We start from the raw sequence: 14,032 nt of genomic DNA on the forward strand, positions 1-14,032 counted from the left end.
AAAAAACAAACAAAAAAAAAAACAGTAGAATTAATCAGCTCTCTCTTCCCCCATCCCTCTTACAGCCTCAGCCAAATGCTCAAACAGCTTCTCTGTGCTGACTCACCTTGGACAGCTTCTATTTCCTCACAGGGGACTGTGGAGGTGGAGGACAGACACAACAACAACAACACAAAGCTCAGGAATCCTGCAGATTTATGCAGAAATGTCCCATCCCGCAAAGACCTCTGCGAACCAGCAGTGCTGCCAAAACATCTCTCTCACAGATTTAACAAAGTGAGAGGAGAGAGCTGTGCCTACGTCATTATCCAGGCCTGAATGGTTCTCATTGCTATCTACTTCTTAATTAATCTATCAATCCATTATGAAGGTTGATTTCATGATATCGCTGCTTTAAAGTACGTCATCTCCCTCTGAGAAGACATCAGTGGATTACTTCACTAGTTGTGACCCCAAGTAGCAAACAATTCTTCATTGTTGCTCTGTTTACACTTGAGCACTCATCAAGACAAATCGTTTTAGATGAGACAGGAGCAAGTGGCGTTCAGTAATGGGATCAAATTTTTAAAAAAGTCAGAGACCCTGCACCAAGCTCAGCAAGTGTCTCAAGCTTTGAAAGTGTGCACTTTTATCTGCAGATGTCAGCATGTGGAGAAAAATTCTGTAAAACTGCAGTGTATATATCCTCAAAAGGGGGAGAAAAATCAACTTAAGGATGTGATATTGTATCTGATAAACAGTGATAAAAAAAAAAAAATTAAAAAAAATGTAAAGTATATTGTGGCAGGTAAAATTATTATTACTCATCAAAGTGTGGTTCTTCAGTTTCTCTCATCCTCTTCACAGTGATCCTCTGTTTTGCTGGCTTCTTCTCACTTTCCAGGTTTTGGCAGAATCTGGTGCCATGTCTCCGCCTGCAAGAATGAAGAAACACATAGAAACATAGGTACACTCAAAATGTTAGAAACAGCAGAGATTCACTGCAGACTCTGTGGCTTCCATGGTTTCAAACGTGTTGTGCTCCTTCTACCGTGTATGCCCCTGTCTGTTGTTGGACAGCTTCTCCCTGATTATGACTTGCTCTTTTCAAACAGAAGTCAGTTATGATTCAGATACCCCCCCCCCCTCTCTCTCGCTCTCGCTCTCTCACGGCGTTCTTGTACCCACGGCTGCCTGCTGTGTGGCCATATGGTACACTTAACGAGAGGATGGAATATGAACAGGAGATGGAAAGGAGTATTTAAGGCTAACTTCTCACCTGTTATCATGAGATGAAACGAGCTGGCCTCTTGACGGTGTAAAGGGACTTGGCTCCTTTGGAAAGCTAACGTCTGTAGTAGCTATACATAAAACACTGCAAAGCAACGCTTTATAACAAATGAAAACTTAGCATACACGAACGGCTGATCAACGCAGGTGTTTTCACTTTGCCTGATTAGCTCTTCAGAGAACTGGGCGTGTACTCATGGGCTTGATTGACATATCCCGACTACCTTGCTAATTTTCTTGCACCTGTTGAGGGCGGTGAAGGTTTTCGGTGACAACATGTCCGCCATTTCAGCATAGGTGCGTCCACCTTTAACCTGCATGTAATCAGCTTGATATAGTAAAAACACCAGCGCGGCCGTGTAGTTGTAAACACTTTATTAAATGATTTTGTGGCTACTCTGGGGAACTCCACAACGCACAGAACTTATAGAATTTTGTTTTACAAAGTTGTAATGCTAATATGCTAGCATAAAGTCGCCCATTTACACATTCATTAGAGTTCACCATGTATTTGAAGTCATATTTCCGGCCACATGATAAACAGAAATCCAGTATGGACTCTTTAATCCCATCAGCTCCTGAGAAAATGTGGGTGTTTAGTTAGCACATAGGCCTACAGATTTTAACAGTTTTTCAACTAAAATGGCTACCTGTCGCTGCTTCTGCAGGAGCAGTAAGACTGAACTAGACAATAAATGTGTCACAAAACAATATGCCCAGAAGAAACTTTGTAAACCTGCGGAGTTGAATAGTCTCCATGTGCTCATTATGGATCATTCTGGCAATTCATCTGTATGAGAATCAGCTTTAGAAAAGGTTTTTATTGATGTACAGCAGTCATACATTTCAGGAAAAGCATGTTAACACAACTCCATATTAGAAATATTTCTGGCATTCTTGTTGCGGCTTCTCTTGTTGCTGGTGCTGCTATCAAAAAGGCATTTTCATCATTTTTCTGAAGTCTGTCCAAACTTCCTGTTCAGTCCAAACTGTGACAAATGAATTGGTCTCAGACACTGACACTAGACTGTAAATGCAGTCCCTTCTTTTTTTACTTATTCTAATTCAGACAGAAGTGCTGTCCCAGTACATCTCCTCCTTTTAGCAACTGTGAGGCAGTTTCAAACTCCAGTGGAATACTCTTGGTCTGGGTCTGCTTCAGGTCTCTCTCCATCAGCTGTGAATAAGAGCATAGGGACATTATTGGTGCTATTCAGATGACTATGCGTATAAGATGAATATTAGCATTATTAGATGGGTTAACTTCCATTTAATTTTCTGCACTAATAGAAAACAATAACAAAACTACAGAAACAGATGTTGAAACCACTTAAGTTTGAAAGTGTTGCATCACCTCATATGCTGTTATCTCCAGCACCTCACTGATGTCATCTTCTTGTTCTGATAGAGGTGTGTTGATCAGCATAGCAGCTTTGGCCACATCTGGATGGTAATGCCTCTGCAGCGTCTGTAGAAAAGGAGAAGAGAGAGCAGAGTGTTACATGTTGTATATGGCATTTGTTCGTCTTCATTTTCCAATCAACATGAGAAAATTGCTGGCTAATGAATCAGGTTTGAATCCTAAACTGTCATATACACACCTTAACTTCCCATAAGCTGCTCTCTAAGGCACAACACTGAGCAGGGTCCTCTTCATCCATTAGATACGGGTCCTCCATAGACTCTGTCATTATGATTAGAAACAAACACATACATATATCCTGAAATGCTTTGTGGATTGTAGGAGATTGTGCTGTACAATAAATAAGATTTTTACAAACTGCCCTAAATAACCTCTACATCTCAAACCCCCTGACAATTTGAATGAAATTACAAATGTTGTCCAAACCATAAACTGAGAGGCTAACACTCACCATCCTCTGTGCTGGGCTTGTGAATAAGAACTCTGCATGACGGGTGGCGACGGATCAGGTTGTAGATGAAGGGCAGCACAATGAGGAGTGCTGTGGGTGGTGCTGTGAGGGCCAAGCGAGCCAGGCGTTTGGCAAACGCAGCCACCAGGTACACTGGTAAGTGACTGGAAGCAAGCACACACATAAGTTACTTAAATTACAGATGAGTTTGAGTTTTTAATGGTCATTATCTTGAATAGTGGGAAGGAAATAATTAGGTTATTTAACAGTTTAAATGTCCCTGTCAGTTTGAATCACAAGAACACATTCTCCCCAGCAACTACTAGTGCAGCAACGTGTATTTGGTTCAGTGGGCCTCATTAGTGCTATTAGTGCTAATCTATAGCTAAGTAAACTGAGGTTACAAAAACTACAAGTGAAGCATGAGTGATCTTACCTGGAGCTAAGGAAGAGGTTGGCTAAGTGGAAGAAGCGTGCTCTGTACTTCACGTGGAAAACAGAAGGCTCGAGCAGATTATACAGCTTCTTGTAGAAATCAGGGTAATCCCTAAGAAAACAAACACAGATTACTGTAATGTTACTGTGAAGACAGGTACATTGATTTATTATGCACTATACTTACAGGTTGTGCTGATGTATAAGGACAAAAAGGCCGTTCAGGGCCAGCAGGCTGATTGCACCACCTATTGAACAAAAAACATGGACACATTTCATTGTTATTTTAAAATAGTCATTCGCTGTTAATGTGGAGTTGTTGGAGTACTGTCACTATAATGCCATTTGCACAACTTACCAACTTCATAGGCGGCAGTCAAGAAGTCAATCATCAGCGTGGGTTTACTCATGTGGGGCAAAATGGAGTCATGGAGGATCACCAAGACTTTTTTATACATGCTGCTTGGCAACTATAACAGAGAAATGAGAAATTAGTGAGACAAAGCATAGTCTTGATGGCACACTGTCATGGGTGTGTATAGAGGAGAAAAATGCTAATTGTCCAACCTAGATATTTACCTTATACTTGAGAAAGCCGAGCCACATCCTCTCAAAGACACGCTTGTGTTCCTGTAAGGAGGTAGAATGTTTAAAATGTTATTTAAGAAACGTTTATGTTGCAAGCAGAGATGATTTACTTACATTTTACTTACATTTAGTTTAGCAGCTTTCCAGTCCTCGTGCTTAGCTGAAAAAATTATAACAATTTAAACACTTAAATATGAACAAGAAACCTGGCCTCAGCAAAATTAACACAATGTGAAAGTTGATGCTGTATTACTTACAGCATTACGGCAACTTCTCAAAGCAGTTCTCACCTTCCTGTTTGACCATAAAGTTGGTGAGCTCTGACTCCTGGCTTGGCATACTGATGTTAGACATGAGGGTGAACACATTGCTCTGGTATATGGGTGCCACTGCCTGAGAGGAACAACAGGATTCAGCACGCCAAGTAAAATTTAGTCCATAAAAAAACAGCATCCTCAATGTGCTACCAAGCACAACTACAGCAGATGAGCTCTGCAGAGTCCTCCTACCCCTTTGTTTTTGTCCATGACTTTGCCCACATTCTCACGGATGGAGCTCATTACATAATAGCGAACATCCTCCATCTCAAGAAACTCCTGGAACCTGGAGATCAGCAGGGAGTTGTCTGTAGTTTTGGACAGCAGTCTGCCTACCACCGCCTGACCATGAGATAGGACAGAAATATTAGAAGATGCCTGTGCCAAATGTCAAAAAGGCATTTTAAAAAGCTGCTTATCATTTTACATTACTTCTACCACTGACAGGCAGTTAGCATGACACAAAATCCAACCTGGATGAGTTCCCTCGGGAAGCTGTAGTGTTCACTCCAGTCCAAGTCCTCGAGAGGATGCTGTCCTTCTCCTGCAGCAAATTTCATCAGGCAGCACAGGGCACTCTCCTGTGTTTGGACAGTTATTTATATTAAAAAACAGACACAATGATTTACAGCACTGTGTAATGGTTAACCACATTTTAATGCAACATTGGAAATGGTAAGAACTAAGTGTTGATTGGTAACGAAGATTTGACTTCCATGCCATGGCCATATACAAATTCAAAGCCAATAATCTGCTGCATTCTACCCGATCCCCTTTGAGATATAGAATTCTTGTGATGGATTTCAGCAACAATAATAAAAACTATCAAGCTGACAGTGAATATTTTATTCATCCAGGCCAAAAAGAACCTCATGTTATACAAGAGGGTGCTGACTCAAGAATAATAATAATAATAATAATAGTCGGTGTCAAGGGTGTTGATGTATATGGTATCAACCAATGCATGTTGTATGTACTTGTGTGTAATACTAGTGTACCTAATCACGCCTGACATTCATCTGTGCACAAAAAGTGTACAAACCCATGCACAAAACACACCTGCACATTATAGTATAGGAAAAAGACAATGCATACTACTTCCTTCAAGTGTCATCTCATCACTTAAATGCTACTTCATGTGAAGGAAGTTACCTGGTGCATAAGTTCTGTTATTCATGTTTTTAAAGAATGCATGACTAAAGGTGAACCATTTAGACAAGTCAACTCACCTTTATGCTGTGAACTTCATGGCCGAGGAGCTCAAGCATCACCTCCACACAACTGTTGTACCGGTGTCTCATGAAGATACGATACTTCTCCTCAGCACTAGTGCCCTCCTAGACCAAACAAAGGTACAGATACAGATAAACAGAATAAAGATAGTGAGGATTTGAAACTGTGTTCTTGATGTACAGGCAGGTCAAACCAAGAGGAGTGGAAACAGTCTCTAGAACAGACGTTTGACAGGACATAATCTCAATTTTTCAGCTACAGTTTTATGTGATATGCCAACAGTCCAATGCAGTGCTGGTGGGGGATACTCACCACTCAATGCCTCCTCCTCTCCGGGCAGCTTTCCTATAAACAAGTCTTTTCTCTCCAACAAAGTGCAGAACAATTTGCTGCTCGAACTGACAGCACTGATAACATCCTTCTCTTTTTCTGACTGCAAAAGACACGGAGAACATAAACACATCCAGAGTACTGTATTAGTAATCTAAAGAAGAAAAAGCCACTGTAACGTTAGCTAAGTTAACTAGCATTTCTCAGTTGTGTCACTCAAACAAATGAGCATAGTGATGTTTATCTACCTGAAGGAACTCGAGTACGTCAAAAACGTCGTTGGCATGTTTTCTGCTCTCAAGAATACTCTCGACTTTGCTGCTGAGGTCGATTTTAGCTGCTTTTACACTTTGTTCTGTTGTTTTTGCCGAACTCACGTTGCGTTTCTTGGCCGGCGCCATGTTTACTGAATGATGCTGCATTCACTTAACAGGTTAAGAATACGAAGAACCAATACTATAATACTAAAAACATCATGGAAGCCTCACACCACAGAAATTTTGTTTATGAATTTAAATTCATAATTGTAGTAGATTGTATGACTATTGCCGTATATCTACACACATACTACACACTTACTTTTTCATGTTATCTCAGTGCACTGCACAATCTCCGGAATCACTGTAATCATAACTGAAAGATAAGAGCCCTAATTTACTGAATGTGAAAATGGTCTGGAACGCGACATTCATCCGAACAACACAGCTGTTATATCGCCTCCTAGTGTTTGGAGGGTGAAGTTTCAACTCATGATTACACCTCAGAATTCGTTTTAATAAGTTAGGGCACAGCTCTGTACCATATATTATCTACAGTCTACACTGAGGACCTATCAGTTATCAATTAGTGCATGATATCAGTAAAGTAGGATCAGATTAAGAGAGAAAACATTGTTTGAAGTTGGCTTACTTTTGTCTCTTTGACTTTAAAAAATCTCTTTCGGCTGCAAACATTTTGATTCTTTTTGTGGTCATATTGTGTGTCTTTGTAATCATGTCACATCTCTTTAGTTGTCTGAGTGGTTGGTTTGTCTCTTGGTAGTCGTCTTGCGTCTCTTTGTAATTGTCTGTTTAGCCATTTTGTCTCGGACTAGTCAGAGAATAGTTTTATGCGACTTTTCTTCCCTTTGTAATTGTTTGATTGACTTTCCATTTCCACAGTGGCCATGAGCAAATTCTCTTTCATTGAGGTTTTAAATAATATTAGCTGTTAGGAATCATATTTCTTTAAGTGGCCTATATGCCTATTAGTAGTAGTAGTAGTAATAATTATAATGACCAATCCGATCATAAAAGTTTACATAACATTGATACCCACTTGATTTAGCCAGCTCCAACTGATGATGCCTCACATAAGAATCCAAACTTATAGGGCACCTTACAAGACAAAGAGTTAAAAGTGGCAAACTGCAAAAACTACTGGGGCTAAGAGACAAGTCAGCTGTGGCAATTGTTACATTTACTGATATACAGTATAAGCTCCACTCTTTTTTTCATGTGTTGCAGAGGTGATCATCAAACAATCAATATGAGCATCCTTGTTGGCTTCACAATGACATCATCAATAAGAAACAATCAGAGTAAAGCACAAAGAGGCATTTGTTGTTTATGTTTAATAACACTGGTATAAGAGAAACAAAATTTAAACCCACTAAAAAAACAGCAATGTTGGAAGATAGCATTTTTGACCCTCAAAAGAAAGGTAACTCCCAGCAAAAGACAGATTGTTTTGATAAGAAAATGTCTTCTTTCTGCAGGCAGTGCGATTTAATCTGAGTCATTTCCTTCCTCTGCATTGTCCTGGGGAAAAAAAGAGGACAAAAATGAATCAGAATATGCAACTGAACTTATTTTAATGTGATACATCAGTGTTTTAAATAAATGTCATTTCTCTGTTATGATTTTCCGGATACCTGTTTCTGGTCCTTATTGTCTTGTGTTACAGAAGCTGTGGCTTCAAAGTCATGAATAGGAAGTGTGGACATCCAGCTGACCATGGAGCCTTCCTGACACTCTGTCTCAACAATGGTGGGATAGATGTGAGCCTCCTTAAAGGCCTTGATAGCCTCTTCCTCGCGGTCCCATTCCAGGCGCTCATGCAGCCCATCCCCTCCAAAGCGTTTGTTGTATCGGTCGAAGTGAACCCTTTCCAGGACCAGCCCCAGTCCCGGAGCTTTGGGCACATCCACCTTCTCCTGTCCCCAGGTCCGCTCAATCACCACCTCCTTCGCGTACCCCTTTATCACTGCAATCACCAAGCCGATCATCTTGCGGATTTGGTGCAGCATAAAGCTCTGGCCTCGCACAGTGATCACTGCAAATTCTGAATTGTTGCGGATAAAAGGCTCTCCACAGGACATCTCTGTGATATAGCGGCGGGCACTGGGGTCATTCGGAGCCTTCTGGGAGGTGAAGTTGTGGAAATTATGGGTGCCTTTGTAAAGAGCAAACAGACGGTTCACCCTCTGAAGTGTCTCTGGTTCCAAGCGAAAGGCTGCTATGTTCAATGTGTCATAGTCTTTTGGAGCAAAGGCCACTGTTGGAAGCATATAGGAGTATGTACGAGCATCACAGTTGTTTTTGGAATTGAAACCCTGGGTCACCCGTTTAAGACCTGTGGGAACAAATGTAAAAAATGAATTTCTCAATGCTAACAGCCATCCTCTCATCTCTTATCGATGAAGCTGGATTAAGAAAGACAGCTAGCCCAGTGTCAACATTAATGTAACTTTTTGTTTTTGACAGATTCTGTCCTTTTTAGGAGTCATCATTCATCGTAAGAGGAACAACTGTCTTACCAAGTACTCGGATCTGTGGTGGCAGATGCTGGTTGATTTTTTCAGTGATGTTTTCAATCAGCCGCACCTTTAGAGACACCACTTGGCCAGCAGCAGACACACCCTAAACAAATTAAAAAATATATATATATGGTGACATACCAGTAACAATGTATAAAAACTCTTGCCATTGCTCATTAAAATTTACATCCCCCATTATATTACACTTATTACACACACAAAAAAAAAAAAAAAAAACGGAACATCAACAACAGTTAGGCAGCATGATTCAAACCTCAACTGTAGAGTTGTGTTCATCAGCACCCCAAGCAACAGGAGGGCAAAGCAAAGATACATTTCACTGAAAAACTTTTTACCAGTCCTGTGGATATTTGATTCTTCCTCAGAACTGTCTTGTTGGTCTACCGCTGTGTAAAGAATTCCCATTGTACTACCAGTACAAAGCCGAACCTTATCTGTTCTGGCACATCTTTGGAAAGACATCTTCTTCATGTCATCGCCATGGTTTTCAGGGATGCAACCAGATTTAACAAGTGCCGCAACCAGATCATCTTCAATGGTCCTAAACTGAGAGGTTCCAGGATTTCTCTGAAACACAGACAGCAGTTACATTTAGCAAGATGGGAGAAAATGAAGTACATAGAACTGACAGAGAAAGCCCAACTACAGTACGCACCTGCATGCCATAGTATCCCTTTCCAGAGTATGCCAACAGGAGGACCACTTTCTTTTTAGGATATTTCTTTTCATCCTCAGTGATTTCCCCCTCTGCTTTTATCCTTTTTGCAGCCTGTACCACCTCAGCAGAGTCTTTGTTTTCCTCATTAGCTCTTTTCATCAGCTTGGCTGTGTGCTCATCTTTTGATACTTCAGTCATCATGCAACAAAGTTTATAAAGCCCACCTGGGAAGATAACATGAAATACATTCTCATATACTCTCTGTTACATGGATATAGAGTACAGTTATGCCATGCAAGCATATATGAGATGCAAATACATTTTGCACAAATTTAACGTACATGTATGAGGAGATGAGTGTAGCTAACAAAAGAATAATAAAACAAACAAATCCTGGTAGAACAGCACAGGAAGAGACTCATTCGCAGGTGGAAGACTGAATACATACCGTTTGTCTTTAACGTCAATGTGTGCTTAACTAAGGCACTCAACAGTGGTCGGACTTTAAACATGCTCTGCTACGCCATCATCAGAGGATCCTTCTGCCTAAAAGATGCAAACTGGCACACCAGCTGAACTGTACGAAGCTAACGCGGAGCAGCACAGGATATTCTGGATCAAACTAACTTTAGGAAAACCGTGAACAAAATATAGAATTTGCTTAACACGTAAAGTCAGCCTATTGACCTAAAATGTAATACCTGTAATTATAAATATATACATACGGACCACAAACTGTAGCTGTACAAACTATTCTATGGCAGATACGGCAACATACACACATGGCCAATGTCAACTTTGACCTCGTATGTAAGTATCGCGAGAACTGTCTTATTCTCCTTTCTGTTTACGTCAAAACAGGACGGCAAAACCATTTGTAAAAAATAATAATAATAATAATAAAAATGGGAGAGAGAGAGAGGAGCGTGTGGAAGTGTAGTGTAAATTTAATTTGTAACCCTATGATTTACATGTGAAATTACAACACTAAATATAAAAAAAATCAGGGCTTTTTATAATCTGTTTTTGATCTTTTATTAAAAGTTTTAGGACTGAAGTACAGTTTCGCAGCCTCGTGTATATATTTTATAGAGGAGTAAAATTAAGGACAAGTACACCACATTCAGCTAAATACAGAGAATTCAGAGAAAACCCCACGTGTAATAATGTTTTTGTCCACTTGAGTGCAGCAAAATCACACAAACAGAAAGATGATCCAGTTGCTTTTGGTTTTTAAATGCAAATGACACCAAATTGTATTTTAGGTTATGGTTTGGTGTGGAGTTTTCCTCAGGAAAAATTGTTCACAATTAATGCGATTATTTGCAGGTGGGCTACAGAAATTACATACAGAAATAGTCTGGGCCAAATATCAGCTGAGCTTTAATTGGTTTTTGTAATTTTTTATAGGATAGACCACAGTAAACCACAGTTTATCATGTTATATGATAATACTCAATACCTTGTTGTGTCTCCTGACAAAGACCCCTCACCTTTCCTCAGATCATCATATTCCAGACTTCATCTGAGCTTCTCATACAATTTAAGCAATGATAAATATGGGTTTCTTGTATAAACCAAAGACACACTGCACAGCATATGACTTCCACCATAATTTTTTAGACCATATAAAGAAGTCTTACTGCGTTAATTTACAGAAGCCACCATCATAATGTGCGGTGACTCATGTTACAGCCATGCGTGAAGGTAAACGCTAAAGTCAGATCATGGTGGCAAAGAGGCTCAGCATTTTCAGAGGTGTTTATTTCTTTCTCAAGGACACCACAACAAGGAGGAAGACTGGTTGCCAAGAGGCCAAACCTTTAACCTTCGCATCCCGGGATGGCCTCATAATGCACACTTGCACTTTTTCATAGCACCTTATAAGGTGTCAACTAGTTTTCTGCTGGAAACCCAATGGTAAACACAGGCTTATTATGAGAAAAGGGTCACAATCCCAGGTCATCCAGAACATGTGCCCATTTATCAAACAAGTGCTGATCTCAGTGGATGCTGGTGATTCTAAATGACAAACAGTGATTCCTCAAGACTTGTAATGATGTTTTGGTGGATGAAACAAACTATTATATTATATTATATTATTAACTAGTATTTTTAGTTCAATTATCATATCATTGCATATGGTCTTCTCTGCTATGACACTGGCAAACATGGGTGTGAGTGAGTGTTAAATTCCAAAATTAAAAAGCTATGAAATCACTGAGTGTACAGAGAATCTTTTTATTTACTTGGCACGTGAAAATTGTAAATGTATGTTCTATCAAGATGTCCTAAAATAACCCTCAGGAATAAGGTTCAAATGCCAAAAGCATCTGTTAACTTCATGGAAATGTTCACCAATCCCCTGGAGTCAGACATAAACAAAGCCAGCATTGATATCATCCTCACTGTCCTGAGTCGTCTCATCTGAAGTCTGAGCACAAAAATGAGCACAAACCATCTGACTACAAAGAAGGACTGAGTCTCCAAAGAGAGTGATTTGGCCATTAAACCAGCTTTAAAAACAGACCTAAACCTTACTGCAAAGCTCATAGTCACCTGTACTCCTACATAGTGTGAGCTGGCTGCAGTCTGTGCTTGCAAGAAATCAGGCACAGCGGAACCTTGATCAGATTGGACTGTTTGTGTACTGCTGCCCCCACATATAACAAAAAAAGAATTAATTAAAAGCCATCCGCATTGTCTGCTATGAAATTCACAGCTGCTGAAGCTGTTACCCTGCTGGCTGAGTTATATAAGCTGTTACACAAAACAAACATCACATACTGTATTTGTCAAATGTGAAGGGAATGGAGTAACTTGCAAATTAGCAAATAATGATATATACAGTGTATGAATTATACTGACAGGGAGAGAATATCACTGTTTTTGAATCCACTGTACACAGTGCCATGTTGCTCTTATACACTATCATATGTATTTACTGTAAGAAACAGCAGTGCAGTTCAACTGAAATGAAAACAACTGAAATTAGACTTGAAATGACCACATGATTTTTGATAATATATTTTGAAACTATGACCAACTATGAATTAGAGAGGCATTGTCTGTGTTCAGTTTTCAGCACTACGTGAAATGATTCTGAATTGTTAAGTGTCTGTTTAGTTTGAATCGCTGCTTTTAAAATGGGCCCATTTTGCCATTGTACAACAGTTTAATAGAAAATTCATCCAGGTACAACACAAGTGAGCCTGGCTTTCTTTTTTGTTTGATGTCAGAATAGTTACCCACAGAGCCTGCTGTAATTTAAGTACATTTTGCAGCAGTTCATTTTTATGTATGTTACATCATATACAATGTGATATATATATTTTTAGGTGACTTCCAAAAATTTATTCACATAGAATTTTTGTGACTAACATTTAAGTTTACATTTGCATGATTTAACTAGCCAGAATTTGTATCCACATATAGCTTGCTTTTTGTTTATTAAGCATAGCAACTGATATTGCTGTAGTCACATAAAAACAATGGAAAAACTAGGAATTGTCCTTTAAGATATAAGAAATCTATGGAAGTAACATTTGGTAAACAATCTATGATAGCTTGGCACCCATTCACTGCACTTTCCAATTCTTATCTCAAGCCATTGCGTGTCTGAATAGTTGCAGATGATTTTTTTTTTCCCTTGTCAATGAACAGGAGTCTGACTGTGGCAGCACACATTAATCACAGTGTCTGAAAATAACTTGTCTTGCAGATAGACAGCAGATACTGTAGGCTGCACACATGAGCTATTTCGCCGTTTGATTTTTTTTTTTCCAGGGGATGAAGTATTTCTGTCTGCTTTCAGTGTGTATGTATTCTTTTTTTCTTGAAACTATAGTTACATTCTGTTGCAAAAACTACCAACAAGTTGTTGCCAAATTTTAGTCTACAGCACCAAGACAATTCTTAGGACTAATTTAACAGATTAGCAGATAAATTCTTGATAAAAGGTCAGACACCAAATGATAAGGCTGACTGTGTTATAACACAGGCATGGTTGCTCTGTCAGTCTAACAGAGAATGGTATTTTTCACAGACACCTCCATTAAGACTGACAAAGATAATAAAGTGATGTCTATAGTCTTGCAAGGCTTAGGCTGGAAGCATTTTCTGGGGAAAAGTAGGGATTTATTAACATAAAATTGTATCCTCATTTAACTGTCACTCTCACTCAAAATAGAGCAGAAGGTTAAAAAATATTTCACAGTACTGAACAAAATAAAACAAATATGTGGGACAGTGTAGAAATAAGAAACTCATTTCTACAAACAAAAAAAATCATCATTATATATTCATATATTTCCCACTGCCACATGTTCCTTCAGCTACCTCTTGATCTTTTTGTGCCTCTTTCTGTTACCACTACTATGTCTAGTTGGTTAGCCAGCAGCTGACTTGAAGTCCCACAGGAGCTTAACTCTGTTGTTCTCAACCACCTTCAGTGGTGTGTCCCATAGGCACCTGGGGACTTCTAATCCATACTCAGCAAAGATGTTCTTGT

The 14,032-nt window shown here is 39.4% G+C and overlaps 3 protein-coding genes across 3 annotated transcripts in view; all 3 read right to left on the reverse strand.

Moving 5' to 3' along the window:
• Positions 1–1,098, reverse strand: part of rimbp2a (RIMS binding protein 2a) — a 58,953-nt gene extending 57,855 nt beyond the window's left edge. The window contains exon 1 of the mRNA XM_051072862.1: positions 804–1,098. The gene's annotated coding sequence lies outside the window, so the exon portion shown is untranslated. The remainder of the gene's footprint in view (positions 1–803) is intronic.
• Positions 1,099–2,070: 972 nt separating this feature from the next.
• Positions 2,071–6,476, reverse strand: noc4l (nucleolar complex associated 4 homolog). Its single transcript, XM_018670540.1, has 15 exons — positions 6,295–6,476; positions 6,022–6,149; positions 5,713–5,812; positions 4,957–5,064; positions 4,676–4,825; positions 4,457–4,559; positions 4,292–4,326; positions 4,158–4,208; positions 3,937–4,048; positions 3,766–3,826; positions 3,580–3,690; positions 3,144–3,307; positions 2,871–2,953; positions 2,624–2,737; positions 2,071–2,446 (listed from the first exon to the last, which is right to left on the reverse strand). Exons 1-15 carry the CDS (start codon positions 6,466–6,468, stop codon positions 2,330–2,332), a joined length of 1,611 nt encoding a protein of 536 aa, XP_018526056.1. The 5' UTR covers positions 6,469–6,476; the 3' UTR covers positions 2,071–2,329.
• A 1,163-nt stretch (positions 6,477–7,639) lies between these two features.
• Positions 7,640–10,326, reverse strand: pus1 (pseudouridine synthase 1). Its single transcript, XM_018670541.2, has 6 exons — positions 9,971–10,326; positions 9,520–9,746; positions 9,294–9,431; positions 8,844–8,946; positions 7,959–8,659; positions 7,640–7,845 (listed from the first exon to the last, which is right to left on the reverse strand). Exons 1-6 carry the CDS (start codon positions 10,032–10,034, stop codon positions 7,813–7,815), a joined length of 1,266 nt encoding a protein of 421 aa, XP_018526057.1. The 5' UTR covers positions 10,035–10,326; the 3' UTR covers positions 7,640–7,812.
• Positions 10,327–14,032: the final 3,706 nt, after the last annotated feature.

Source organism: Lates calcarifer, linkage group LG9 (genome assembly GCF_001640805.2).
Source record: "Lates calcarifer isolate ASB-BC8 linkage group LG9, TLL_Latcal_v3, whole genome shotgun sequence".
Classification (NCBI taxonomy): domain Eukaryota; kingdom Metazoa; phylum Chordata; class Actinopteri; family Centropomidae; genus Lates; species Lates calcarifer.